The sequence below is a fragment of the Pteropus medius genome, unplaced genomic scaffold (assembly GCF_902729225.1).
Source record: "Pteropus medius unplaced genomic scaffold, Ma_sr-lr_union100, whole genome shotgun sequence".
Lineage (NCBI taxonomy): Eukaryota > Metazoa > Chordata > Mammalia > Chiroptera > Pteropodidae > Pteropus > Pteropus medius.
This window is the reverse complement of record NW_024349225.1, coordinates 1,529,168-1,553,706: the sequence shown is the minus strand read 5'-3', so window position 1 is coordinate 1,553,706 and position 24,539 is coordinate 1,529,168. Positions and strand designations below refer to the sequence as shown.

The 24,539-nt window shown below is 49.5% G+C and overlaps 2 protein-coding genes across 6 annotated transcripts in view; one reads left to right on the top strand and one right to left on the bottom strand.

The window, feature by feature from the left end:
* VASH2 (vasohibin 2) overlaps positions 1 to 1,296 on the bottom strand; it is a 32,502-nt gene extending 31,206 nt beyond the window's left edge. For both annotated transcript variants that reach the window (XM_039881187.1, XM_039881188.1), the window contains exon 1: positions 994 to 1,296. In XM_039881187.1, the coding sequence (XP_039737121.1) occupies positions 994 to 1,269 (276 nt within the window). In that variant the 5' untranslated portion in view covers positions 1,270 to 1,296. The remainder of the gene's footprint in view (positions 1 to 993) is intronic.
* Positions 1,268 to 24,539, top strand: part of SPATA45 (spermatogenesis associated 45) — a 68,505-nt gene continuing 45,233 nt past the window's right edge. Inside the window, exons 1-3 of one of the 4 annotated variants that reach the window (XM_039881197.1) lie at positions 1,268 to 1,489; positions 1,604 to 1,677; positions 2,005 to 2,610. In XM_039881197.1, the coding sequence (XP_039737131.1) occupies positions 1,268 to 1,489; positions 1,604 to 1,677; positions 2,005 to 2,389 (681 nt within the window). In that variant the 3' untranslated portion in view covers positions 2,390 to 2,610. Of the gene's footprint in view, positions 1,678 to 2,004; positions 2,611 to 14,034; positions 15,332 to 24,539 lie in introns of those variants that run through there. The other 3 variants (XM_039881199.1, XM_039881196.1, XM_039881198.1) reach the window with 3 other exon arrangements.

Here is a 24,539-nt window from a genome sequence, read left to right as displayed (position 1 = left end):
GCTTCCTGGCCTGCAGTGCTCAGATGCTCAGGTCACCAGATGCTCCAGGTTAGGGACTCAACCAGATGGCCTTCCAAGTCTCAGGTCTGGCATTCCTAGACCAGCCCAAGAATTTTCTCAGCCATGCTAGTGTCCCCAGGGTGCAGGGGAAACCATCTGCCATGCTACAAGCCCCCCCCAGATTCTGCAGCATTTCTCCCCCACTTTGCATTTTGATGTTTCATATAGTGACCACTGCACATCTCCCTCCCTTTGTTTTTCTAAGCTATCCTTGGCCACCAAACCAAATCAGCTCACTGGCTTTTCTCCAAGGTAGAAAGTTTCACTCGTGAGCCTCTCTCTCTGTCCAGTGAGACTAATTCATCACGTCTGGAAAGTCCCTTTTAAAGCTATAGCCCAAACTCCATTTTCTTCTTGGAGCCCAGATAAGCCAGAAAAAGAGAGAATTCACTGTTTCGCAAGTTTCAGAGGTGAAAGTCACCGTCATTAAAAAAAGAAAAAAAAAATTGGCAAAAAGTCTAGAAATGATTCACGCTGAGAAGTCTGACTGGTTGAGTGCAAATTCATTCACAGCCTAATAAATCATTTCCAAGGGGGGCGGGGGAACCAAGAGACTCCAGACAGGAAAAGCAGGATGGGACCCCCTAGGGGCCTATGCATTCTTGGCATGGCTGGTGCTACAGTTCTTGCTGAAGGAGGGTGGACATGGGGGTGAGTAAATAAATAAGACTTTGGCTCGAGATTCAAAGAAACCTTGGCACAACCTGACGTTACAGTCCCAGGACAGCAAGCACCCACCTCCCCCTCCCCCATTTCTAAGGCTTCCAAGGCAAATATCTCAATAAAGCAAAGGGGGTGGGGCTGTGGAGAAGGCCGGGGAGTAAAAGGGAGTTTGCAGCAGGACCAGAAAATGAAAATTGCCTCTATTTGCTCCGTACAGGCTGAAATGGTCCCGTCAATGCCCACCCCACCCCCTCCTTGGAAGACACTGACCTTTGCCAAGAAGGTGGCGTTCCTGATAGCGCCCACCATTTCTCCCCCCTTGGGGTGCACCTTGGCCACGTGCATCCACATGCGCTCCCAGGTGTGGCTGTCGATGGGGAAGCCGCTCTTGTTAACGTGAAACAGCACCCCGCCGTCTTTGTCCTCCTCCTCCGAGCCCCCGCTGGTGGCGAGGCTCACCGGCCGCGCGTGGCTGCTCCGGGACCGGGTGCCTTTGGCGCCTTTGGGGTGGGGGCAGCGGTGAGTGTCGGCCGCGGAGCCGGTCATGTTGGGGCCGAAGCCGGGAGGGCGGGGCGGGGGGCGCGTGGCGGCGGCGGCGGCGGCGGCGGGGGGTGTGTGCGTGCGAGCGCGGCGCGGGGATCAGCGCCCCGCGGGGGCCGCCGCCTCCATGCCTCGCGCTGCCGCAGGACGCGCCAAGGGGGAGCGGCGGCCGGAGCTCCGCGTACGGACCGTGCCTGAAATCAGTGGAGACACAGCACACACCGCGGTAAGTGGACACCCGGAGGAACCACGTCCAACGGCGGTAGGGCCTCGGAGTGTCCCCACGTCACTCTCCCCCAGCGCTGACAGACCCCCCTCCCCCCCATCCGCTTTCACCCAGGAATGGAATACGAGCTTCCAGCCCTGCAATTACCTCGAAAGGCGACTGGACCTTTGCCACAGAGCTTCACGCACACCTAAACACCGGGAGGGAAATAAAGGAACGTGGAGGATGCGGAGTGGACCGGGTAGGGGGAAGACAGGCAGTTCGTGCAGCGTGAAGGAACAGGAGGTCCCCGCAAGGCTCCACACAGTGCTTGGTCGCCAGGGGTCGGCGCGAGGGCGCAGAAGCAGCCTGGGTTTGCAAAGGCGCCCGCGTGTCTTCAAGGAAGCCCTCCCAGAGCTCCGAGGCTCCCGTGCACATAGCCCCACCCGCCCCCGTCCCCTGAGTTCCCGCGCCAAGCACCCGGGGGGACAGGCTGCAGGCGGGGCGCGGGAAGGGCGCCGCAGCTCCGGGACCCTACCTCGGGGCGCTCGGCCTCATTGCTGCGGCGCCTCTCGGGGAGGCGGGGGCTGCTGCTGCTGGGCCTGGGGCTGGGGCTGCTGGGGCTGCTGCGACCGTCCCCTCATTCCATGTCCCATTCTCGAATGTTATTCTGTGACATATAACCGAGTCACCCGGGCAGCCGCCGATGTTCCGAACGCATCCATTGGCCACCGCAACAAAGAGGGGCGGGTCCGGGACTCGGGACTCTACAACCCGGAGCTCCGCGATGCTCTGATTGGCTCCGCAGGTTCCCGGGCGGGAGGGGAGAGGAGTAGGGGGAGCTGCGCCGCCACGCGAAATCCGATCGCTGTCGTGCCCTGGGAGCCCCTCGGGGCTGGAGCGTTTGTCCTAGGGACTTAAGACAGAGTTTCCCAGGAGTGGTGGTGCTGTGAAGGTTTGCAACCGTGGGAAGCAGAAGAGAGGTAAAGTCACCAGAGAAGTGACCCTGAGGTAGAGGAAAGCTTGTCGTTAGAATATCATTCCCTGAGGAAGGCTGGACACAGTCACCTGCCGCTACCAGGGGACGATGGATGGGTCAAGCAGGGGTTGCCCACATGAAGGGACAAAACTAAATCTTTTTTTTTTTTTTTAAAGTTCACATTACAAATTCCCCAAAACTAACAAGGGGGCACAGGCATGTGTCTTCTGACACTAGTCATGATTAATAAAGTCCATTTAAACCCACACTGATATGCAACACTAAACCCTGGGAGGTCAGCCAGCCCTGACAGTTCTGTCACAGCTGCAGAATTAGAGACAGGGATGAAAAGCTGCTTCAAAGCCATGGTGAAGTGGGAGACCCTTCCACACTCTCTACTAAAAGACCTTTTCTTTAAAGGCCTTCCCGCCCTCTCTCATCCCCCACACCCCTCCCCCGCCCCCTCCGCCTTAAAGAGGAGCACAGTGCGGTGGGAAGACCACCAGACTACTGACACGACAGCTGACTCTAAGTCCAGGTTTGTCACTTGGCTAAGCCGTGTGACCCGGAACAAGCCATTTGCCTGTTCTGGGCCTTAACTTCTCTTTCTGAAAAGAGGAGAGCAGACCCCTCACTCTCCGAGGTCTGTTCTGACTCTAAGGTTCTGTGATTCTCTGACTTCCTCTCTCATGAGCACTTAGGGACCTGGCCATAATATCCTTTCTCTTTAAACTCCAAGCCAGCACGCCAGCTTTAAGAGAGTGAAGCAGTTGTGAAGCAATGCTGAGTTAAGCTAGAATTAAGAATGCAATTGACAAAGACCACTGATGACATCAGTTTCTGGAACTTCCCTTCAATGGGAGGGGGTGGTGAGGGACCAGTACCAGCAGAGGCCCCTGGAGTGTAGCTGAGAGCCAGGACTTGGATGAGGAGACCTTGACTCTGGACCTGTCCTGCATGACTGCAGACAGAGCCCATGCCTAGGATCTTATAAATTCAGTAATAAGAATAATAACTTAGGTCCACAGAGACAAAGGAAATGGGCTCATTCTGGAAATTACCTGAATAATTCAAGTGGAATAAGTACACCTAAAAAACATCAGGAAATTGAAAAAAAAAAAAAAACTATCTTCTCACCATGTAATTGCCTCAGTTTTCATTTCCTGATAAAAAGAAAACATGCCTCAGCGTGCGATCCATTTTCTCATCTCGAACATCCTTCCTCCCTCCTTCCTCACTCATCTCTCAGATCGGTCCCTTTCTCCACACTTGCCTGGAGTTTCAAGTCCAGGAGACTAAGATTTCAGCGTGAAGATCTGTGTGCAGAGGATGGGAATTTGTCCTCACAATCCCTCGGGAGAAAACTGAGCTCTAAAAGCTCAAGTGATCGGACCAGTTGGTGAACATCGAAGAATGTCTGGCACCTTCCCTGGTATCAATTCCCAGTGTCCCCACTCAGGCCAAGTCTAAACAACTACTATTACCCTGTTAAACCAAGGCCTGGATCCTGCTTTGCCGGAATCAAAATCCCAAGGAACAGAGTAGGTTATCAGTTCATCATCTTGCCCCAGGCACGTCAGGACTCCCTGACAGTTCAGGGAAAAACTGTGGTTGTTCATGTCCAATATTCCATCTGTCTGTTCTCCTCTTCTGTTTTCCTCTTCCCTGGTGGTGGGGTGCAGTGGGGAGCCAAGTGACATGAAGAGAACTGTGAGATTTGGCTGCTTTTCCCAAAAGCCTTCTGAAGTGAACTGTGCTGTCCCAGTGAAGGGATTCTTTTTGGAATTCTTTTGCATTTTAGAGTTGTGCTAGTTGCATGGACCGGCCAACTCTGTTCTTCCTTTCCTTGTGCTCAAATGAATGCGCAGATGAACCCAGGCCTGACAGATTATGGGTTTTGAAAGTTCAGGTAGTTAGTAAGAGTGACATAGCCATATGTGCACATAATGGGACAGAGCCAACTTGTGATTTGAACAGGGACACCTGGTAACTACATGCTCAGCCTCTGAGAGCATAGTCACTTCTATTCATTGGCATAACAACTGGTATAGCAGAGATGTGTAGTGGGGAGGTTTGGAACAGGAAAAACTGAGTTTAAGTAGCATCTTATTTTTCAGTGCCAGCTTTTGTTCCGATCATTTTTCTAGCTCCAGCACTCGTTGATGTTAATAACCTATTAATGAGCGTATCAGACGCATCTTATGTGCCTCCTCACACTGGCTAGACCTTGTCTTTCTACTGGTTCCACAGCTACCTTCACAGCCAATTAAATCTGTGCAGCTCAGCCACCAGGGACTGACTAGTCACTGGCCCAGCCAAGTTCTTCTTGGCTGCTGCTGCACAGCCAGGCTGGCCAGCCACATGTCTGGAATTCTGACCCCTCCACTACTTCTGGACTCAGAGGAAATGCCACACTACAGGATGTGGCTTCTAAGCAGCCATCAAAGGGGCAGGATGATGCATCGAAGGAAATTAATTCCCTATGGGGAGCGTTTTGACCAATGAGAAACAGGAGATGGGAGGGAGCTGGGCAGATACATTCTCTTTCCTTCCCCTGTTCTATGGACTGTTTGGAGTCATGGTTTTCCAGCACAGCCTGTCTGAGCAGACATACCTACTGAGGACCCTGCCATGGTTCTTTGATGCTGGTCGTAAAGCACTTACCTGCCTGATAACACAGCACCTGGCATTGCATCTCATCCTGGCCTACCCCAAGTCCCCTTTCACTCTCTTGCTACTGTCTCAATCAGATTTCATCTTTGCTTCAGATTCTGTTTCCTAGGGAAACTGAGCTCAGACAATTGGTTCCACCAGTGGCTCTAGAAAGCAACTACTCAGGATGGATTTTGGCATTGTATTACCTACCTGTCTGTAATCAATAGAGATCCCTTTGCTGGTGATAAGAGAGGTGGTAATAACTCTGATATACAATAACCACAGCTTTCACTTGTATTTCATTGGGGTGCATTGACTGGGTGGAGAGCAAGACATCGGGAGATCAAGTAGCGGTGGCACTCACTCAGTTTGGAAATAATGATAATTATAAGGTACCAGAGACCTTGGAAACAAACAATGACAGGCTCAGAGCAGCTAATTACCAACTCATGGAATGCTCTGGAAGCCAGAGCGCCTCCAAGGCAACTTTAAGAGAGAGATTTACTTCCTGCCACCATAGGATAGGTTTAAAATCAAGCCCAGGACCTGGTCACAAGGCAGTAGAACTGCAAAGGACACTAAAGGCACAGTCTTCACAGGCTTCCATGGCAAAGTCAGACCCTGATGGGGAGAGCAGGCCCCTGAGACCTGGGATAGGGATGTCCGTCCTGATGGATGAGCATCTTGACCCTTCAAATCCTCTGGATGCTCCGGCCCGGAAAGACTCCCTTCTCCACGGCTTGTTCTTCTCAAGACCTGACCCCGCCACTTATCGCCTCCACCAATACCCAGAGTCAATTGTAGCACAGCCCACACTGGGAAGAAAAAGCCCTGCTCCAAAGCCTACCTGCCAAACATATCTGCAGGACTTGGCACTGTGTACTGGCAGGAAGTGTGGAAATGCGTGTGGGAGCGGATCTCGATGTTATATTTGGGGGCAGGAGTGAAGCAGAAAGCTCAGTGGGGAAAATTCACTGATTCATGGAGACTCATATAGAACTCAGGATTTAACGTTTTAGCCAAGATGCCTGGAGCTTGTCCCAATAGTTTGCTGGGGTGTCTGAAGCCTGGTCTCAATAATGGCCTATAATAAACCAAGTGGAGAAGCAGAGGTGTATGATGAATGGCTCAAGACCCCACCACCTGGCTAGTTCCCTGCGCTGGCCCAGAGGACATTCCCTTCACTAAGGCAATAAAGACGGCACTAGTAAGAAGGCCTTTTGAGCAGTCGATAGTGGCTCTTCTCGTGGTCCGGGGTTGATGGTGGAGGGAGGGTACTGTGTAACTATTAGCGAAAATGACAAAGATCTCACCATTGCAGAAGCCAGGTGGGACCACTTAGTCATACAGGACAAAGTAGACATACCACAATGGACAGCAAGGTGGAGGAGCCATCTGGCGACTTCCTCTGAAAGGACTCCTACTATGGTAATAGATAATGGCATTCCCAAGGGAAAGATATGCACATGATTTATTGTCCAAATTGAGCTACTATTGAGAGTGAAAAGGGGTGATAGTAAGGATTACATGGGGACAATTGGTATGCACCAGGACCATCCCAGTCAAACTGACACCTGTAGTCACCCTACCAAGGGTGAGACAGATGAGCTGCCAGTTAGGGTGTTGCTTGATCTGTATGATCAGAAAGAATAACTGGTGAGCAGAAGGCTGACTTCAGTCACCATGGTGAAAAACTGTAGACCCTCACCTAATTTCCAAACCTAAGCCAGATCTGGCCCAAGGCTATTGCCATCACTGAGTGACCCAACTGGCTGACTACAAAAACTGATGCTGAGCCCTCCACACAGCAGCATTCTTCAGGGAAGCCAGGTAGCCACCTGGTGACTGCTAAATTTACATCGCATCTTCTGCCTTGGACAGGGCAGTGACTTAACCACAAGGAACGTAAACACCATATATGGGTGTGCCTTCTCTGCCCACAGGGCTTCAGGCAGTACCACCATCTGAGAGCTTCTAGACTACCTTATCCATTGACATGTTACTCCAGATGACGTGTCCTCGGAATAAGTGACCCATTTTATGGTGAAGGAGCGGGCAAGAATGGGCTCCCGACTGTGGTTTACTGGTTTTACCATGTATCCCATGCCCAGAAGTGGCTGGCCTGATAATAGAGTGGGAAAGCCTGCTGAAACTTGGTTAAATCAAAACCAGAGGACGACACTTTGCAGGGCTGTGGCACAGTCCTCCGGGTTGTGATGTGCTTTGAACTGTGCTTTTGAACCAGTTATTCTTTCTGATTATAATGACCAATATGTGGTACTAATCCCCAATAGCTAGAAGGAATGAATCCAGGAACTAGGGGAAGTAGAAGCGGCACCTTTTACTGTTATAGCCAGTGACTCACTTGAGGAATTTGGGCTTTTTGTCCCTGCAACTTTGGACTCTGTTATGTGAGAGGTTCTGGTTTCCACGGAGATAGCTCTGCCAGGGTACACGGATGGTAAGGTTCCACCGATTGGGAAGCTGAGACTGCACTGGTCACTTAAGGCCAGCGGGCAGAGAAAGGAGTTAAAGTATCTTAATGCTAATTCCCTCAAGGAGCCTGGATGGCTCCTCCTGGATTGCAGGGAGCCCAGGGGATTCACTGGGATATCTCCTAGTACTTCCATGCCTGGTAAAGCAATGATTTTTCAATGACGGCAATTACAATTCAGTAAGAGCCATTCAGCTAAGAGCTTCAAACCCTCTCCCAGGTATGTAGATCACCCAATCAGGTAACCAACCTAGATAAACCAGCTGACGTGCTGGACAAGAGTGAGGGAAATCTAGAATGGGTGGCGGAGAAGGGAGATGATGAATGTCAGTTACAGCCTTAGGACCAGCTCTAGCAGCTCGAATCAAGCTGACTGTATCTTGACTCATTGGCCCTCTTCCCTTAGGTTTTCTAGGAGATTGTAACTGACCACAACCTTGAAATAGGGTGAGGGCATTTTATTCTTAAAAGAAAGAAAAAGAATGGTGGCTCCGTATTCTGATAAGGACTCATATATAATAGAAGGTCATGCCTTCCACCCTGGAAGGGGCAGCGATTTGTCTCTACCAGAATCCATATATATACCATATATGGACTTGCTTTCATTGTCCACTGGACTTCAATCAGCACCACCATCGAAGACATACAGAATGTCTCATCCATTGACGTTACCCCATACACCTTTTCTGGTTGATGAATGAGTAGACCGTATTGGACATATCTTATGATGCCTTCTCAGGTTCCTTTGGTCTTAATTGCTACTGCAGCTTGCACAGTTTCACTGCCTAGGCCTTTCTCTTTGGTTACTTGTATATGGATAGCCAGGCCTACCAGCTGGTAAATGTATTCCTGGCTCCTCCTACTACATTTAGACTTGGGTGAAATACCATACAATAGGATGTGAAATCTGGCTTCCAAATGGCCACCAAAGAGGCTGAGTGATATAATTACCCAGAGGCATAGGTGTTAACTCCCTGTGGGGCAACCGGTGGGAAACATCAAATGGAAGGTTTATGAGGATATATTCCCTCACCTGCGCCATCGTTGGATTTCTCTGAGGCACAGTTTCTCCATACTGCCTGCCCAGAGATTTGCCACATGGTCAGGTGCTCACGTCTGCTAAGCAACCTGCTTTGTCACTTCGAGATTCGGTTAAAGCAGAGACGGGAGTAGAAACCCATCCCCTTGAATTGCTTCCCTTTCTCGGCTTCACTTCTCTTTTTTCTAACTCTTCCTGTTGTGAGTTAACACCCCTCGAATAAAGCATCAGCACTTAATCCTCGCTCCCAGCTATTTTTAGGGCAGAAGTTCTTCAAACTTTAAATCACCAAGGCTGTTCATTAAAATGTAGATTCAGAGTCAGTAGGTCTGGGGTGAGGACTGGGATTCCACGTTTCTAACAAGCTCCCCCATGATGCTGTTCATTGAGGATACACTTTGAGAAGCAAGTTCTAGGGAACCTGGGTAAAGACATAGCCTTAGGGGGGAGAAAGTTGGAAAAAAAATCCAAGTGAGTTAATGATCTAAATGTGAAAAGCAATTTAAAAAATGTAGAGGAAAATATACGCAAATGATGCAGGATAGAGAGTTTATCAGGCAGAATTCTTCAGCCATCACCCACTCTCACCAGCCAAATGAATGTTTACTGGAGAGCTTATTTCTGCCAAATGGATGTTTAGTGCAGAGCCTATTTCCTTCCTCTGTTTTGTCGTGAATCAACGCCTCACATTGATTGAATGTGGTGAATGTGGTGAATGTGACTGGTGAAATCCAGGTCACTTGTTTGTGCCCTACCTGCAAAGAAAATCGAAGAGGAAGCTTTCTAGATTTTATCCTAGGGGAAAAAAAGATTCACATGGTGGGAAATTGCACAGACATAACAAGAGTGTTCAAAAGAGGCTACACAATTCTGAAACTATTTTAGATATCTGATAGGATTAAGCAAATGAATAAACATATTGATATTGTTGGGAGACAGCGTTCTCACTATAGAAGCAGAAACATACAAATATGGAAACAAAAAAGAACCCTCTACAATGAACTGGAGTTATAGGTATTGATGTGAATTCATTATTTCTAAAATATGTGTATGCGTATGTAAAATGTACATGTATATGCACGCGTACATGTATTACGTATTTACATTTACTAGCACCATCTGCCGAAGGATGCCCCTGTGGCAGTGAACACACCAAGAACTCATATCTTGGTATCTAACTACCATTCCCCACCTAAAGGAATCAAGGATCCTTGGTGAAATGGCCAGTTTCATGGCTGGTGCAGGGTAAACACAAGGTGAACCCAGAATATCCTGTTATGTCAGAAAATAATTGCTTAAAAAAATGATGAGAGCATTTCACAAAGACACCAGGACAAAGAGCCAACTTGAAGGGGCTCCCACTGGTCAAATCTGGGACAGTTTGAGCACAACATAGTTAACTACAGTAGTGAATTACAAACCACTGGAATCCATGAATCCATATTGATTATGGAAAATAATCAATATAGGAATCCATGAATCCATATTGATTATGAATAGATAAATGGGGAAGAAGAGGAGACTCTTGCTTACAGTAGAATGTGAATGTGGAAAAAGTACTAGGCTTAGAAAATCATTTTGCAACCTTAATAGTAAAGATTATTTCGGCAAGAGTCACGGATGGATGCTAAGTCTAGAGGGGACATTTTGATGATGAGCAAGATATCAGCATTGTCTTAAAGTGTCTTCCTCCAGATCGCTTATTAGTTTCAAGGGAAAAAATATTAACCATTCAGTAGAGTAATTACACAAACCTTGACCAGGTGGTCAAAAGTAACATCACCATGATGGGCAGATGGACATCATGTGTCTCCAGATGCGATGTCCTGGAAAGGACACAACATCCCCTGTGTACTATTCTGGCTGAGAATCCATAACATGAATCTGATCATGAAGAAATATCAGACCAATCCAAAATACGAAAACTAATGTAAACACTGTATATTTTTTCAACTTTAATGTAATAAGTAACAAAGAAAATCTGTGAAAATGTTACAGATTAAAGGCTAAAGAGACATGACTAGTAAATGTGTTATCTGATCATAAACTAGATCTTGACCTGCAGGAAAACAAATATGGTGTAAATGATATTATTGGGTCAATTGACCAAACTGGAATACAGATGTTTAATTAGGTAAAAGTATTGTGCCCGTATTACCTTTACTGCAGTTAGTAATTGTACCGTAGTGACGTAGGAGAACGTCATGATTCTTAGGAAACATAGACTGAAGTTACAGGATAAAAAGGCCATGATATTTGCAACTTACTCTCGGATAGTTCAGAAAAAACCTACTGTGTGTGTGCGTCTGTGTGCATCTGTGTGTACAGAGAGAAAAATGATAAAGGAAATAAGGTAAAATGTTAACGGTAGATGAATCTGGGTAAAGGGCATATGGGCATTCTTTGGCACGTTTATTCTTGCCATGTTTCTGTAAGTTTGAAATTATTTGCAAGTAAAAGGTTTTAAAAATCAGGGAGAACTGAATAACTTCTGAAAACATAATGTCTACTATAATAGCCTTGTGAAATTGGTATTATTATTTCCATTTTACAAAAAAAGAAACAAGTTTAAAAAGGTTAGGTGACTGGCATAAGATGACACAATTAGTGTCAAACTGAGACTTAAACCTTGATTCTCTTAATTCAACTCCCCTTCCCTTCCCTTCCTTTTTTTGTAATAGCAAGAAGAACACGGATCTAAATCGTAATCACAAGCAATTCTTAGGCATTATGATGAAAAACTTTTGTTGTCCTGATGCTTCACACTCTTACCTCCCAGGGAAGTCCCTTGAATTTCAGATATGTTTGTTTTTCTAACCTATCCCTTAGAGAGGGGATGTCAGGGAAGGGGGAGCGTGGAGGAGAATTAGAAACAACAAGACCAAGACCAGGGGAGCTGCTGGTGGAAGGACCACGGTGAGGCCTGGGTGCCCCACTGGCAGCAGCAGGGCCTGGACAATGTCCTTCCTGCCAGGTTTAGGGCACTAAGGTGTTTTGAGGACAGTTGGCTAGAGACAGCAGACATTTAAGACTTTCTTGGATTGCAGCTACTTTTTGCCCAGAGAAGAGGCTCATCTGCTGTAAAATTCCTGCCCTCTCTTACAATGACAGCCTTCAGGGAGAAACCTGCTGTCCCCTATTTGACAGAGCAGGTGGATCTCTGTGCCTGCCCCTTCCTAGGAAAGCAAATGTCCTCATCACTCAGGCTGCTGTAACAAAAATGCCAGAGACTAAATGGCTAATAAACAACAAACATTTCTCACAGTTCCGGAGTCTGGCACATCGAAGTTCCAAGTGCTGTCAGATTCAGTGTCTGATTCATAGATGGCTATCTTTCCTCTGTGCCCTCACATGATGGAAGGGACAAAGACACTCTCTGGGATGTCATATAAGGGCACTAATCCCATTCATGAAGGCTCCACCCTCATGACCCAACCACCTCCTAAAGGCCCACCTCCTAATATATCTCATAAGGGCTTAGGGTTTAAAATACAAGCTTTGGAGGAACGCAAACATTCAGTCTCCAGCAGCTACCGTCTTGTAGATTCTTGGATTTGGCATCTGGGGGGCTTTCCTGAGAGTCAGACGGGAGCAATTGCTCAGATGCCTCGAGATCATTGGGGGTATGTGAGGAAGCTGTCTTTTGGACTCTCTGGCATTTGGGGAAGATGAATATGAAGCAAGTTTAACAAGGTAGCATCTGTGTCCCAAAAGAAAATGGGAACACACCGACCCAGGCCTGTGAAGTCTGCTGAATGAGACCTAAAGCAGTTGCTATGGAGACACAGTTGGGATCAGACGGAGCTACGCTGGGAGTTTCCAAAGGTCCGGGAACCCACGTGATAAGAAGGGAGCCCCATCTGCTAATCTTCGTTCTGCCTGTAACATCCTGGGTGAGGCAGGTACTTGGCGAATACCATAAAGTATGTATTATGAATATTCACAGAAATTGGAGTTGGACAATCATTCCTGACCACTGACCGGTTTTTCTGGATTCAGATCTCTCTACTTTCCCTTGAAAAACTGTGTACGGATCCGGTTCCACCTACATCAGTCAGGGGCCAAGCAGGTGGACCTCTCAAAAAGGTTTAATTGAAATATATTTTTGAAGGGCCTATTGACAGAGGCATCAGCAGAGTGAAGGGAACCACAGAGGATGGCGAGGGACGCAGGATCGGGGACCTGGAAGCCATTGCCAGCTCTGGGCCTGAAGGAGCTAGGTGAGGGCAGGAGATGGGAGCCCAGTCCACCGAGGGCAGCGTCCTGGGCAGTGATTAGGGGCAAACAGAGATGACGAGTGTACTTTGATGTTCAGGCCCGGGCATAGGCCCCAGTGGCCTCCAGGGGAATTTCACACACACGGAGATGAAAGGGAAAGATAGGTAAGATGTAACGAGGACTTAACACACGCGGGAACACAAAGGCACTCGTGTATCCAGACCATGAGCAGAAGCACCTTCAGAGGTTGATGTCTTCCTGCGTGAACTGAAAAGAGAGTGTGAGCCCAAGGTTGTGTGGGGAGGTGTTTCGACTTTCCTTGAGGAGAGGACCAATGGGTTGACAGTCTCCCTTTTGGTTCCCTGAGTATCCAGTTTGGGGAAAGAAGTCAGCATTAGAAACATGCCGACAGGTCTTCCTTACTTAGCTGTAACGCTTTCCTCGGCCTCGTGAAAGACAACAGCTGGTCGAGTAGCAGGGTAGGTGCCCATGACAGACGTATCTTTTCGCTGAATAAGCATTGCAAAATGCCAGAGAGGAACCCCACACCCTCAATGTTGGCACATGTTATTGCTAGCATTTACAGTGGACTCTTGAACAACATGGGTTTGAACTGCGCGGGTCCACTTACCTGCGGAGTTTTCAATAAATACTATAAATCTATTTTCTCATGATTTTAGAAAGGTTTTCTTTTCTCTAGCTTACTTTATTGTAAGAATACAGTATGCAGTACATGAAACATACAAAATATATGTTCATTGACTGTTATTGGTAAGGATTCCGATCCACAATAGGCTACTGGTAATTAAGTTTTGGAGGAGTCAAAAATTATACACAGATTTTCAACTGTGGGCGGGCGGGGGGGAGGTCAGTGCCCTTAACCCCTGATTGTTTCAAAGGTCAATGGTACTGAGAACATACTACACGCCAGACACTGTTCTGATGCTCTTCCTGTGTTTACTCATTCCGTCGTCACACTCCTAGGAAATGGGTGCTATCATGGGCTGAATTGTGTCCCCCACCCCAAATCGTACGTTGAAGCCCTAATTCCCACTGTGGCTGTATTTGGAAATGGGGCCCCTAAGGAAAAAATATTAAATGAGGTCATATGGGTAGGGCCCTGATATAATAGGATTAGTGTCCTTAAAGAAGAGACATCAGAGTTTGTCCCCCTTCCCCAGCCCATGCACCAAGGAAAGGCCGTGTGAGGACACAGCAAGAAGGAGGCCATCTACAAGCCGTGACGAGAACTCTCACCAGAAACTAAATTCGCCGGCACCTTGATTAATCTTGGACTTCCAGCCTCCAGAACTGTAAGAAAATATCCGTCGTTTAAGCCACCCAGTCTGTGGTATCTTGTTATGGCAGCCCCAACAGACTAAGACAGGCACTGTCAATATTTCCATTTTATAGATGAGGAAATTGCAGCAGAGGGAAACTAAGTGGTTTTCTTAAGGTCACCACCCCATTTGCCTTTGACTTTGACCTCTTTACCTCTCAGAGTAGAAATAGATCAGGGGCTATAGACTCAGTTGTCAAAAGGGGTCAGGCAAATAACAGAAATGAGAAGCGTTGGCCAAGTGGGGACTGTGGCAAACTAGGGAGGGCTGACCCCTTTTGAGGGCACAGCCCTGGTCAGATTCAACCAATGGATGGCCAAGTAGCCAGTGTTCTCAGATCTATAGTTTTTCAAGACAAACTTAGAAGTCTGGATCTTTGGGAGAAATGTTGGGGTTTTTCAAATATTGGCAACAAATTCCTTCATGAAACAGTACAGGCAAATTAAGACATATGTATGGGCCATGTTTGATGTACAGTGTCTGGTTTGCCCCCTCTGGACTAGATGATTTTCCTACACTCCTTTCTCCTGCCTCCTTGGCGATGATTCTCTGCCTTTGACAATATTCCTGTGTGCAGACTCGTAAGCCCTCTGCCTCCAGGAAAATGAGCACCATTGGAACCCAGAATTCTTTTCAGGTACGGTCAGTGCAAAGAGCACTGTGTCGACTTGACTTTGAGTCCAGTTTCCTCTACTGCAAAGTGGTCCGGAAGCACCCACAGTGGTTCTGGAAGGATTAAATAAGGTCATGCATGAGGAGACAACTGGCAAATGATGAATTAGCTAAGTGAAGAGCCTCACTGGGACTCAGTGCTTTCTATACATTATCCGGTGTCCCCATATTAGGTGTTTGAGCTCCTTCCACAGAGGAGACTGGAGGCTTCAGTGGCTGTCACGTGCTTGAAATAGAAACGATTAGCAAAGTTCTAAAAGGCAGCAGAGGATGTTCTGGAGCACCCAGGGGCCCGGCTGGGAGGTGGAGAAATTGTCAGGGGTGAGAGTGGCAGTGATTTCATCCCTGGAAGACAGGAACAGAGCAGCCTGCTCTGCTCGTGAAGGGTTGGGCGACATAATTAGTACGAGTGTTTGTACCAACGCACTGAAAGTTCTCCTCAATGCTTAATAGCTGCCTATAAAAATTCCAGTGGCTCCATTTTTAGTTGGGGCTAATGAGGGTTAAAACTCTCCAGACTGCCCAAAATACTCTCAGCTGGACTCCCCAGGAGGGGGTTTACTTACTGCCAGCTGAGGATGCAGGAACAGTTTATCTGCTCTGGATCATCTTTCAACAAAGCCTTTATCAGCGTGTCTTTTTGGCTGCTAGTGGTATTTTTTTTTTTCTAAATAAATGAGAGCAGATTATGTGTGTTCCAAGGCCATGACTCAAGTTAGCTGTTTGCCAGCTGTGAGGGAGACAGAGCTGTGTCCTCCGGGGCCAGCCCTCCCTTTACAGAACTGAGAGAAGTCACCAATGAGGAGAAATGGAAAAGGAGGCAAAACTCACTTTCTTCCAGGTCTTGTTGGGAGCAGCTCAGTGGGGGAGGGGTGATCTGGGGAGGACTCTGGCCAGGAGAACAATAAGTGGTTTAAGGCCTACTACGAATTGGGCAGGAAGGAGAGGGAGCAAAGAGAGGCCCCAGGTGAAGGGGGTTGTTGGTTGCACTGGAGACTTCCCCTAAGAAGCTGAAGAAGCTGAAGAAGCTGATGCACGCAGTTATAAAGGGAGGACCGCCCAGAGCAGGAAGGAGGACCTGAGTGAAGCTGCATTCTGGGCTGGATTAAAACTAAATCCACTCTGGACAGATCAAGGAAAGGCTTAAAAGGTGTAACCTTGGGAAGAAACTGCTCAAGAGCCTGGAAATCCTAAAATGCAGCTTGAGAAGAGACGAGGGTGATACTTTTGGAGCAGGGAAGAGCACTCACTGTACTGGGGACTCGGCCTGCCCCCAACTGGCGGGGATAATCCTGCACAGCCATTCCTTTCTCTGAGGTTTGGTCTGTGAAATGAGGGAGTTGGATTAGACTCCTAGTTCTAAATGTTGGCTACACATTAGAATCACCTGGAGAGCTGCTAAAAATTCTGATGCCCAGGTGGCAGCCCAGGTGGCAGCCCAGGCCAATTAAATCAGAATCTTTAGGAGTGAGTCCAGGTGTCAGTATCCCACAAACCAGAATACTGTTCACAGCCAAGTTTCAGACCCACAGAGCTACATGGTCTCTAGAGGTCTCCATCAGCCCTGCTGTTCATTCGGCTTTGAAGGAAAAGAGAGAGAGGATGATTGGCAGGTGGTCCTCAGTAGAAGCCAGGCAGGGACCAGATGGCCTCTTAAGAGTTCCACTGCCCTAGATTCAATTATTTGAGACTCCAGGTGGACAGGCTCTTGCTACTAAGTTCCAGCCAGCTGTGTTTCTCCTCATTAATTCACACCACAAATGTTTATTGAGCACCTACTATGTGCCTGGCACTGGTTAGGTGCTGGGAATACAACAGTGAATGAGACAGACCCTCTCTTGTGTTCTGCTCTTGGGACAGACCTGAAACAATGAGGCTGAAGAGAAGGGCGCAGGATGGTGCAGAGAGTGGGAAGGGAAGGAAAGTCTGGGAATCTGTCGAGTTCCCCAAACTTACACATTATTTCATCAGACTCCTGAGGTTATTACTAGGGATCTGTCCTTGTTGCATTAATCCTGTCTTCCTTTCCTCTCTCCTCTTTTTTTCAATTGTGGGCATCACATCTGCACTTAGCAAAGAGTCATAGAGTCAGAAAAGTTCGTCTCCCCAATCCCAAATTCATTCTCCAAAGTGTGCACCATGTCTTCCCAACTCAGCTTAAGGTCTTCACAGCCACAGATGGGGCCTTGAGTCTTCAGGGAGCACATGGTGTAGTCTAGAGTAAGCAGACTACAAACAGAAAGCCTGGATTCAGATCTTGCCTCTGCTTCTTCCTAGAGGCTCTCACTGTGTGACCTTGGGCACGACAAGTAACAGCATCTCAACCACCCACCTCAGATCTGCATCTTCCAGCAGGGATTGTAATAGTACTACCTTCCACACTGTTGGGAAGAGCGAATGAATTCATGAAGGCGAAGCAGTGTCTGGCACAACATAACACTCAGTAGGTGGTGACTATTATTGTCCTAGAGCAGGAGATGTTAAATGTGCTGTTCTGATTAAGCTCACAAAGAGACCAGCAAGGTTGCATATTGTAGTGAGATCTCCTCTCTTGCTCACTTCCATCCAGGCAGGTGTCTGATACACCCACGATGGGAATGCTAGATGCTGTAATAGGTAGACCCTGAAATCTCAGTGGCCTAATTCAATAGGAGTTCGTTTTTCTCTCATGTAAAGTCTAATGGGCGTGGGAGGGGTGCTCTGACCCATGCAGTCACTTAGCCTGCCAGGCGCTCCCTCATCCCTAGGGCAGCCCAGGGCTATGACACCTAAGTGGCCCACAGGCTGAGTGGGGATCACATGGGAGCCCTTTGTGGACCAGGTAGGAATGGCATCACTTCCACCCACATTGCACTGGCCAGAACTCAGTCACATGCCCCAAACAGCCTGCGAAAGGTGCCAGGAAGAAACGCAGGAGGGTCCCCTAGGGCGTGGCTTCCAGGGGTCTTCGTAGCTGGCGAGACCGCTGTCTCCCCATCCCAGCCCCCCAGCACTAGTAGTGGTTATCCTGGGACGGGCACTGGGTCACTGCGCATGTGCGGGGCTCACGCCTGGCTTAGTCTCCTTCCTCTCTGACCTTCTCCAGTTCCTTCCTTCCGATTCCTGATCTCTCTCCAGTGGCATCTCCCCTTTATTGAGCTCCTGGGCTTGGAGAAGGGTTAATTGTTTGGCCACTGAGTGCTCAGCTCAGAAAGATTAGAAACCTGTTCAAAGTCACACAGATTGTTAGAGGCAGGACGGAAGTGTTTGAACGAGCCCTGGGGTAACTTGGTGCACACACAGCCTAAGGATCCCTGCCCCGCAGGGATGAAGTCCCGGCAGGAGGATGCAGTTGGGAAAGTGCTTCACACTGCCACCCAGTGGCCGCAGGATGAACAACAGCCCAGCCTCTATCACAAGAGGCTGCCGCGCTGCTGCTAATTCGCAGAGTATTAGGAAGCAGGTTCTGGAAAGTACTAAGGAATCCACAGGCCCAGCAGGCAGTTCATCCAGTTCTGACTTGTGGACAGTTTTTAAGACAGACTGGAGTCCAGCCCAGAGCCAAACCCAAACTCCGTTCCTAAGAGGGAAAACCCACCTGCATCTATGGCGGCAGAGCTGGCTTGAGGAAACCTCTAGGATTAGACGGAGGATCCCATGACAGATCAGGCTCCAGAATTCTGCTGTCATCCTCAGGGGTACCAGGAGAAGCAGAACTGCCTCTTCCCTGGGAGAACACAGAACTCCGGATGCAGTCCCGCCAGCTGGGCCCCCAAAGCCCCAGGGTTCAACCGGTTTGGCCCCATCTGGGCCTTTGTCCGGGGCTTGGGAGCCCCAGGCAGGAAGTGGAAGGGGAAGAGAAAATGAGATGAGCCCTTGCCCTCTCAGCCTGGGTGAGGGGGAACTGTAGGGATGGGGATGACATCTAAGCTCAACTAGGAGGAAATGTTCAGGGACAAAGGCCACTTGCTTTCTCCCTTGTCCCTGACCTTGGGCACAGCAGGGCAGGAGGCTCAGCACTCAGGGGACTGGCTATGACTTGTATTTTTATAGAAGGAGCTGAAGCTGTGGGCTTCCCAGGGGATGCAGCCAGCTTGCCTGGTAGGCTGTCTGGTCTTGACATCTGCCTTGTCCTGGCTGTGCACTGGAGACATAGATGCTCTAGGGCAGCGGTCCTCAACCTTTTTGGCACCAGGTACCAATGCTCCTATGAGAATCTAATGCCTGATGATCTGAGGCGGAGCTGAGGCAGTGATGCTGGTGCTGGGAAGTGGCTGCAAATACAGATGAGGCTTCGCGTCCTCGCCTGCCACTCACCTTCTGCTGTGTGGCCCAGTTCCTAACAGGCCACAGACCAGTACCAGTCAGTGGCTCCGGGGTTGGGGACCCCTGCTCTAGGGCATCCTGTGCTATGTGGGGAAATGCGCAGTCTCTGTCTCATTTAACCCACTCACATCTAATTCCCAGCATACAGGTGCTAAGACTCAGCTCAGAGAGGTTATCAACTGCAAAGTCACACAGCTGGTAAGAGGCAGGGCAGATATTTACTCTAAGAGCTAACATCAGAGCCTAAATATGCACTGTTCACCACTCTATACTGCCTACTTCCCCACTGCAGAGCCCCTCTGGGCGGGCTGGCACGCCAGGCAGTCCTTGTACCCAGAAACCCATGGGATCCAACAGCAAGAGAGAGCCCCCTTGCTTAGCTGCCTGCCCTCTGCTTCCAGGCCCCTCATTGGTGGCTCAGCAGCAGCTCTGATAAGGAGAGAAGCTCCAGCCAACTTAGGAATGAGGGACATTGGCTTATGCCCAGGTTGGAGGGAGAGCTCCGCCATCCTCAGGGCTTCCAGCAGGAGATGCAGAGCGAAGCCTGAGCGAGGGAGAGAGGAGAGAGCAAAGCAGCAGCTTAGCCTGTCCAGGGGAGGGACAGATGGGGACCCTGGAGCAGCACAAAGCAGCCCGGCCACCCAGAGCCCCATGTGAAGGTGCCCAGCTGAGCCGAGGACAGTGGTTCCCAGATGCTGCACTGTTCTCCTGGGTGCACCAGGTGGACCACAGCCACCTCACAGTACAGGGCACCCAGGACCAAGGTAGCTTTTAAAAATACATTTTCTGCTGCGGACTTGAAACTACATACCTGTCACTAAAATGAACATGAGAAAAGCATGAGTGGATTTATGCTTTGAACTTTAATATATAATTGTCATCAAAGAGTCTAACATATGAACCTCAATTTCTTCTGGGTGTCTGACTCGGGAATATGTGGGTATGGTTCACTAGACTTTTTGCCTTGCCAGAAGATTCCCAAGGAACCCCAAATTTGGGACTCACCTAGAGCGTTTACCTCTGTACGCCTGGACATTCTTCCCCTACTGACCCAGATCGTCACTGCAAGGCCCAGAGGATAGGATGGGCCATAGTAAGGGGCTGCCTTGAGGGCACCAGGAGTGGCTGCCCACACAGGCTGGCTATGGGACGCCTTCTTTTGTGAAGGTCTGCAGAGGGCCCAGGGCCATGGAGCAGGCCAGGCAGCCTCTCTGGGTGTTGGGGGGCAGACGTGCCACAGCAGATTTGTGCTAAGGCTGAGAGAGCCAGCACCTGACTCCCCTCGAGGACGGTGGCAGTGCTGACTCCTCCTTAGAGACGTCTGGCTTGTTCATGTTTCCTGCCTGCGGCCACTGCCAGCTCCTCCCAGCTTGCGTTTTCTGACCTTCCTTTCCCAAGGAGGCAGCATGGAACAGGAGAGAGACCTGCTCTGGAAATCTGCCCAGTTCCCGGCCACATTCATTCCTAGCCATGCAGCTTCGGGCAAGGCCAAGTCTGCGTTTACTCTTCTGCAAAATGGTTACAACCAGTGAGACTTGGAAGTTTTTGTAACTTAGAGGCCCTAAGGAAGAAGATGGGGATGCTGGGAAGTTGTCTACAAGTGCACATCCACCATTTTACTTATATTACAGGCTCGTTGGGGGAACCTGGGGAACTGGGAGCCAGGGTGATGCTGGAGCCCCAGCCAGCCACTTTTTGCTGCTGCCATGGTTACATGAATCAAAACCTGCCTCCCTCACAGATGGGTGTGATGGTCAAATGAGATCATGTAGATGAAGCCCTTTGGGAATTGTGATGCTTTCAACAGATGGAGCATATTATTATCCCTTAAAGTGGGACCTTGACCCCTTCCGATCGGGAGCCTGACCAGCATTGCTTGCTACTGGATCAGTGATGTCGCCTGTGAACTCTTCTGCAGAGGGGCCAGCAGTGAGCACTTCCCCAGCCCTGGACCATGCCCCACTGGTTACCTGAGGCTCCTTCCTAAGCCAGGGAGTGGGTCAGATCTTTCAAGACCCCAAAGCACTGTTTTCAGCAGGAATCTGCCTCCTCATCCCCAGCCCAGGCAGTCCTCCAAATAGGTACTAAGAGTCTTCCAAGGCAGAAGGAGGCCACGGCCCAGTGCTTCAGGAACATGGGATGCTTGTGGAAAATTCCACCGCCCCATCTGAGTCTAGTGAATCAATTTCTGGGAGTGAGCTTGAACAGTCTGTGGAGTTTGTTTGTTTGTTTATTTGTTTTGTTTTAACCTCAAGCAGCCATGGTTATTGTTGTGCAAACTGAACTTGAGTTTGGGGCAGGGTTTATCATGGGATCTGGTCCCCAGCCTAGACAGAGTTCCTGTAAACCATTCAAATTTTGGAGAATCTTTCCCGTTTCTGAAGAGCTCCGCCATCCCCGGAGAATGATGAAGTGACGAGAACACACAGAACATACCAGCCGCATGTCCTTTAGGAAAAGTCGGCTGAGACAGTGCAGAAGGAAACTTGAGAATAAAAAGAGAGGGGAGGCCAGGTTTTAAAAGCATTTGGAGACTTAACTAAAGGCAGAAATTCCAGTCTGTGGGGGAAAGACAGAGAACTAGAGGAGGCCTCACAGGGGTGCAGGTAGATGCTCCGGACAGACGGCTCACACATGAGCTCTGCTGTGCCGCCTCCCCTCTCCCATCCCCCCCGCCACGCCTCACCCACAGAGTGCATCCTCCCTGACGCGTCCAGAACCCTGCGCAGACCCTCCTCCGCACTTTCTCACCAGTAACTCTCCATACGTCTCAGCGGACGATGAGCGCCGGCATCAGGTCTCGCTTGGCTCTGCAGTCCCAACCCCTCACCCAAAGTGCTGTTAGATGCTTGTTGAATGAGTAAACGAACAACTCCCATAATTAACCTGTGGGATGGAAACCCAGAAGAGATCTTTAATTTCAAGAGATGATTTAAAGAAGAAGGAAAAAGAAGTCCTTATCGTACAATTCGTTATCCTTATAAATGATACAGGGAAAACAAATAGGCAGAGGATGGGTTAGGCGAGCCCACACCGCAGAGTTCTAGAAATGAATAATTTAGGGAAGTGGTGTGCTGCGCGGCTCTGACCCAGCGTGGCCATCCTGGGATCACTGGGTGATTCCTAGAGCATAAAAATCAAGACTCCAGGCTTCTGTCTTTCCCTGTCTTGGAAAGAGCCCCTGGCTTCAAGCCTAGGAGTTTTCGTGTTCAAAGTGGTGGATTTCGTGTCCAGCCTGTGAGGGCAGAGTCACTTCGCCTTTTTGCTACCTTTTCTCCAAACCAGGTAAAGGCATTAATTGCTTTCTTGGCTTAGTGACAATCAAGGGACTGTGGGGACAGAGTATTAGTTCTGTCTTCACCAAGGAGGAAACCGCCTTCCTAGGAGACAGTTTTTCCGACCCTTCCTTCTTCTCAGCAGAGTCCATTGCTCCCTTTTCAAACTCGCCCTGTTTTTTGAATCCCTCCAAAGGAAAGGAGAGGGGAAGACGATAAACGTGGATAGAGAAGAGTGACAGCCGACACGGCTAGGACTCCGTCCGGCCCTCCCCAGGGCTCCCGTAGGCGGCTAACGTCAGCGTCTGCACGGAAGCAGGTGTCCAGTGGCGTGTGGTCCCACGAGGGCTGGAGACAGGCCAGACCCATCTGCGCTCTTCCTCCACCACAGTCACACGTGCACCCCCAGGGCTCGGAACTGTCGGGGTGTCTGCGAAACCAGATCTCTACTTGGTTCCTCTTCACGGGGGAAATACAAAAGCCTCCCACATGGATAATAAAGAAAGCAGCCAGGTTGTATTTCCAATGAGGCCAGAGGAAGCATTTCTGGGGCAGCCGGTAGGGAAGCGGGGTGCTGAGCCCAGGTAGGCCCACCTGGAGAGCAGTGTGTGCACTCGGCCTGCCTGGGGAAGCAGGGCCAGCGGACAGCTACTGTAGGTGGGAGTTCTCCAGCTGTGGGCCCTGGACCAGCAGCAGCGAGTTTATCTGGGAACGTGTTAGGAATGAAAATTCTTAGGCCCCACCTCAGATGGGCAGAATCAGAACCTCTGGGAGTGGGGCCCAGCACTTTGTGTTTGAACAAGGCCGCCAGGTAATTCTGAGGCATGCAGAGTAAGAGATGCCCTGGGCTAAGAAGTATGTCACCATAGCCCTGAGCTCTGGCATGGGAGGCAGGGCATGGGACACTGGGGGGTGATGCCAGGGGGCCTCCACTGGTTGAACAAATAGTAACCTTTTCTAGGTGTGCCAGCAGGTGAAAAAGGTTGGGGAACCTGCCTGAGAAGCATGCGACAGAGAAACGCTGAAGAACGAAGCCAGCCACTGCAGGGCACCTTCGTTCTTCCGGGCACAGATAAGCATTTACCCCAACTTGGAGAGCTTGTCTCCACAAGTTCCCAAGCGACTGGGCTCAGAAACCAACATCGGGTTCAAATCCTTTTGCCCAGCACAAACCCCTCGTGTTTCAGCACAGGCCCACTACTTTTTGATCAGCAGAGACAGGCAACAGAGAAAGTAAACGGCCAGGTGGAGGGGGGTCTGTGGAGGGCCTGGCCTGGAGCAGCATGGCCAGAGGTCACCCGAGGGCCACAGGAGCGGTTCACACATTCCACAGAGGAGCAGACTCCAGTAGAAAAACATCGTGTTCTTCCCCATTTTACAGAAGTTGTGCAGACAGTTAAGCTAAGTCAGCACATTCGCCGACCATCACATTATTTGACTTGGAAGTGTCCTTAGAAAGGTGAAAGGTCACTGATGGACACTACTGCCTCATGCTACGCTGCCCAGGCAGTGGGAGTGGGAGGGCACGCGTCTGTTTAACGAGTGCACATGCATGTGCATGTGTGTGGTGAGGATGGGGAACAGCAATGTGCCAGTTCATTCCAGCCATGTCTCCAATCCAGTGAGTCACTTGCCCCAAACCCACACACACCCCCTTCACAGAAATCCAGTGAAATTTCAGTAATGAGCATGAAACAGTTCACAAACTGCCCAGTAGAGGGGATGCTCTCCCCGGTTTTGGAGTGGAAATGGCTCTCCCTGCCCGGTGCCAGCCAAGGGCCCAGTAGCCTGGTTTTCAGTGCTAAGGAAAAGCCAGATTTACTCAGCCCAAAGAGGCACCAGCCTAAAGCAGAGTGATTTCGGGGTCACAAGGTGGTGCAAAACCTCGCATAGTTTGTCTCACTGGCCAAATGAGACTGTCTAAGCATACCCAGGTAGACTAGGCCAACTTAAAGTACAAACAGTCTGGGATTACACTCCAGGCCTTCACCTCTCATTGAGACGGACTGAGCTGTGGGAAGGTTCTGTCTGACAAACTGGAAGGTGAAGGTGAATGTTGGATTGGACAGAGAGGCATAAGGGGTGTAAAACAAT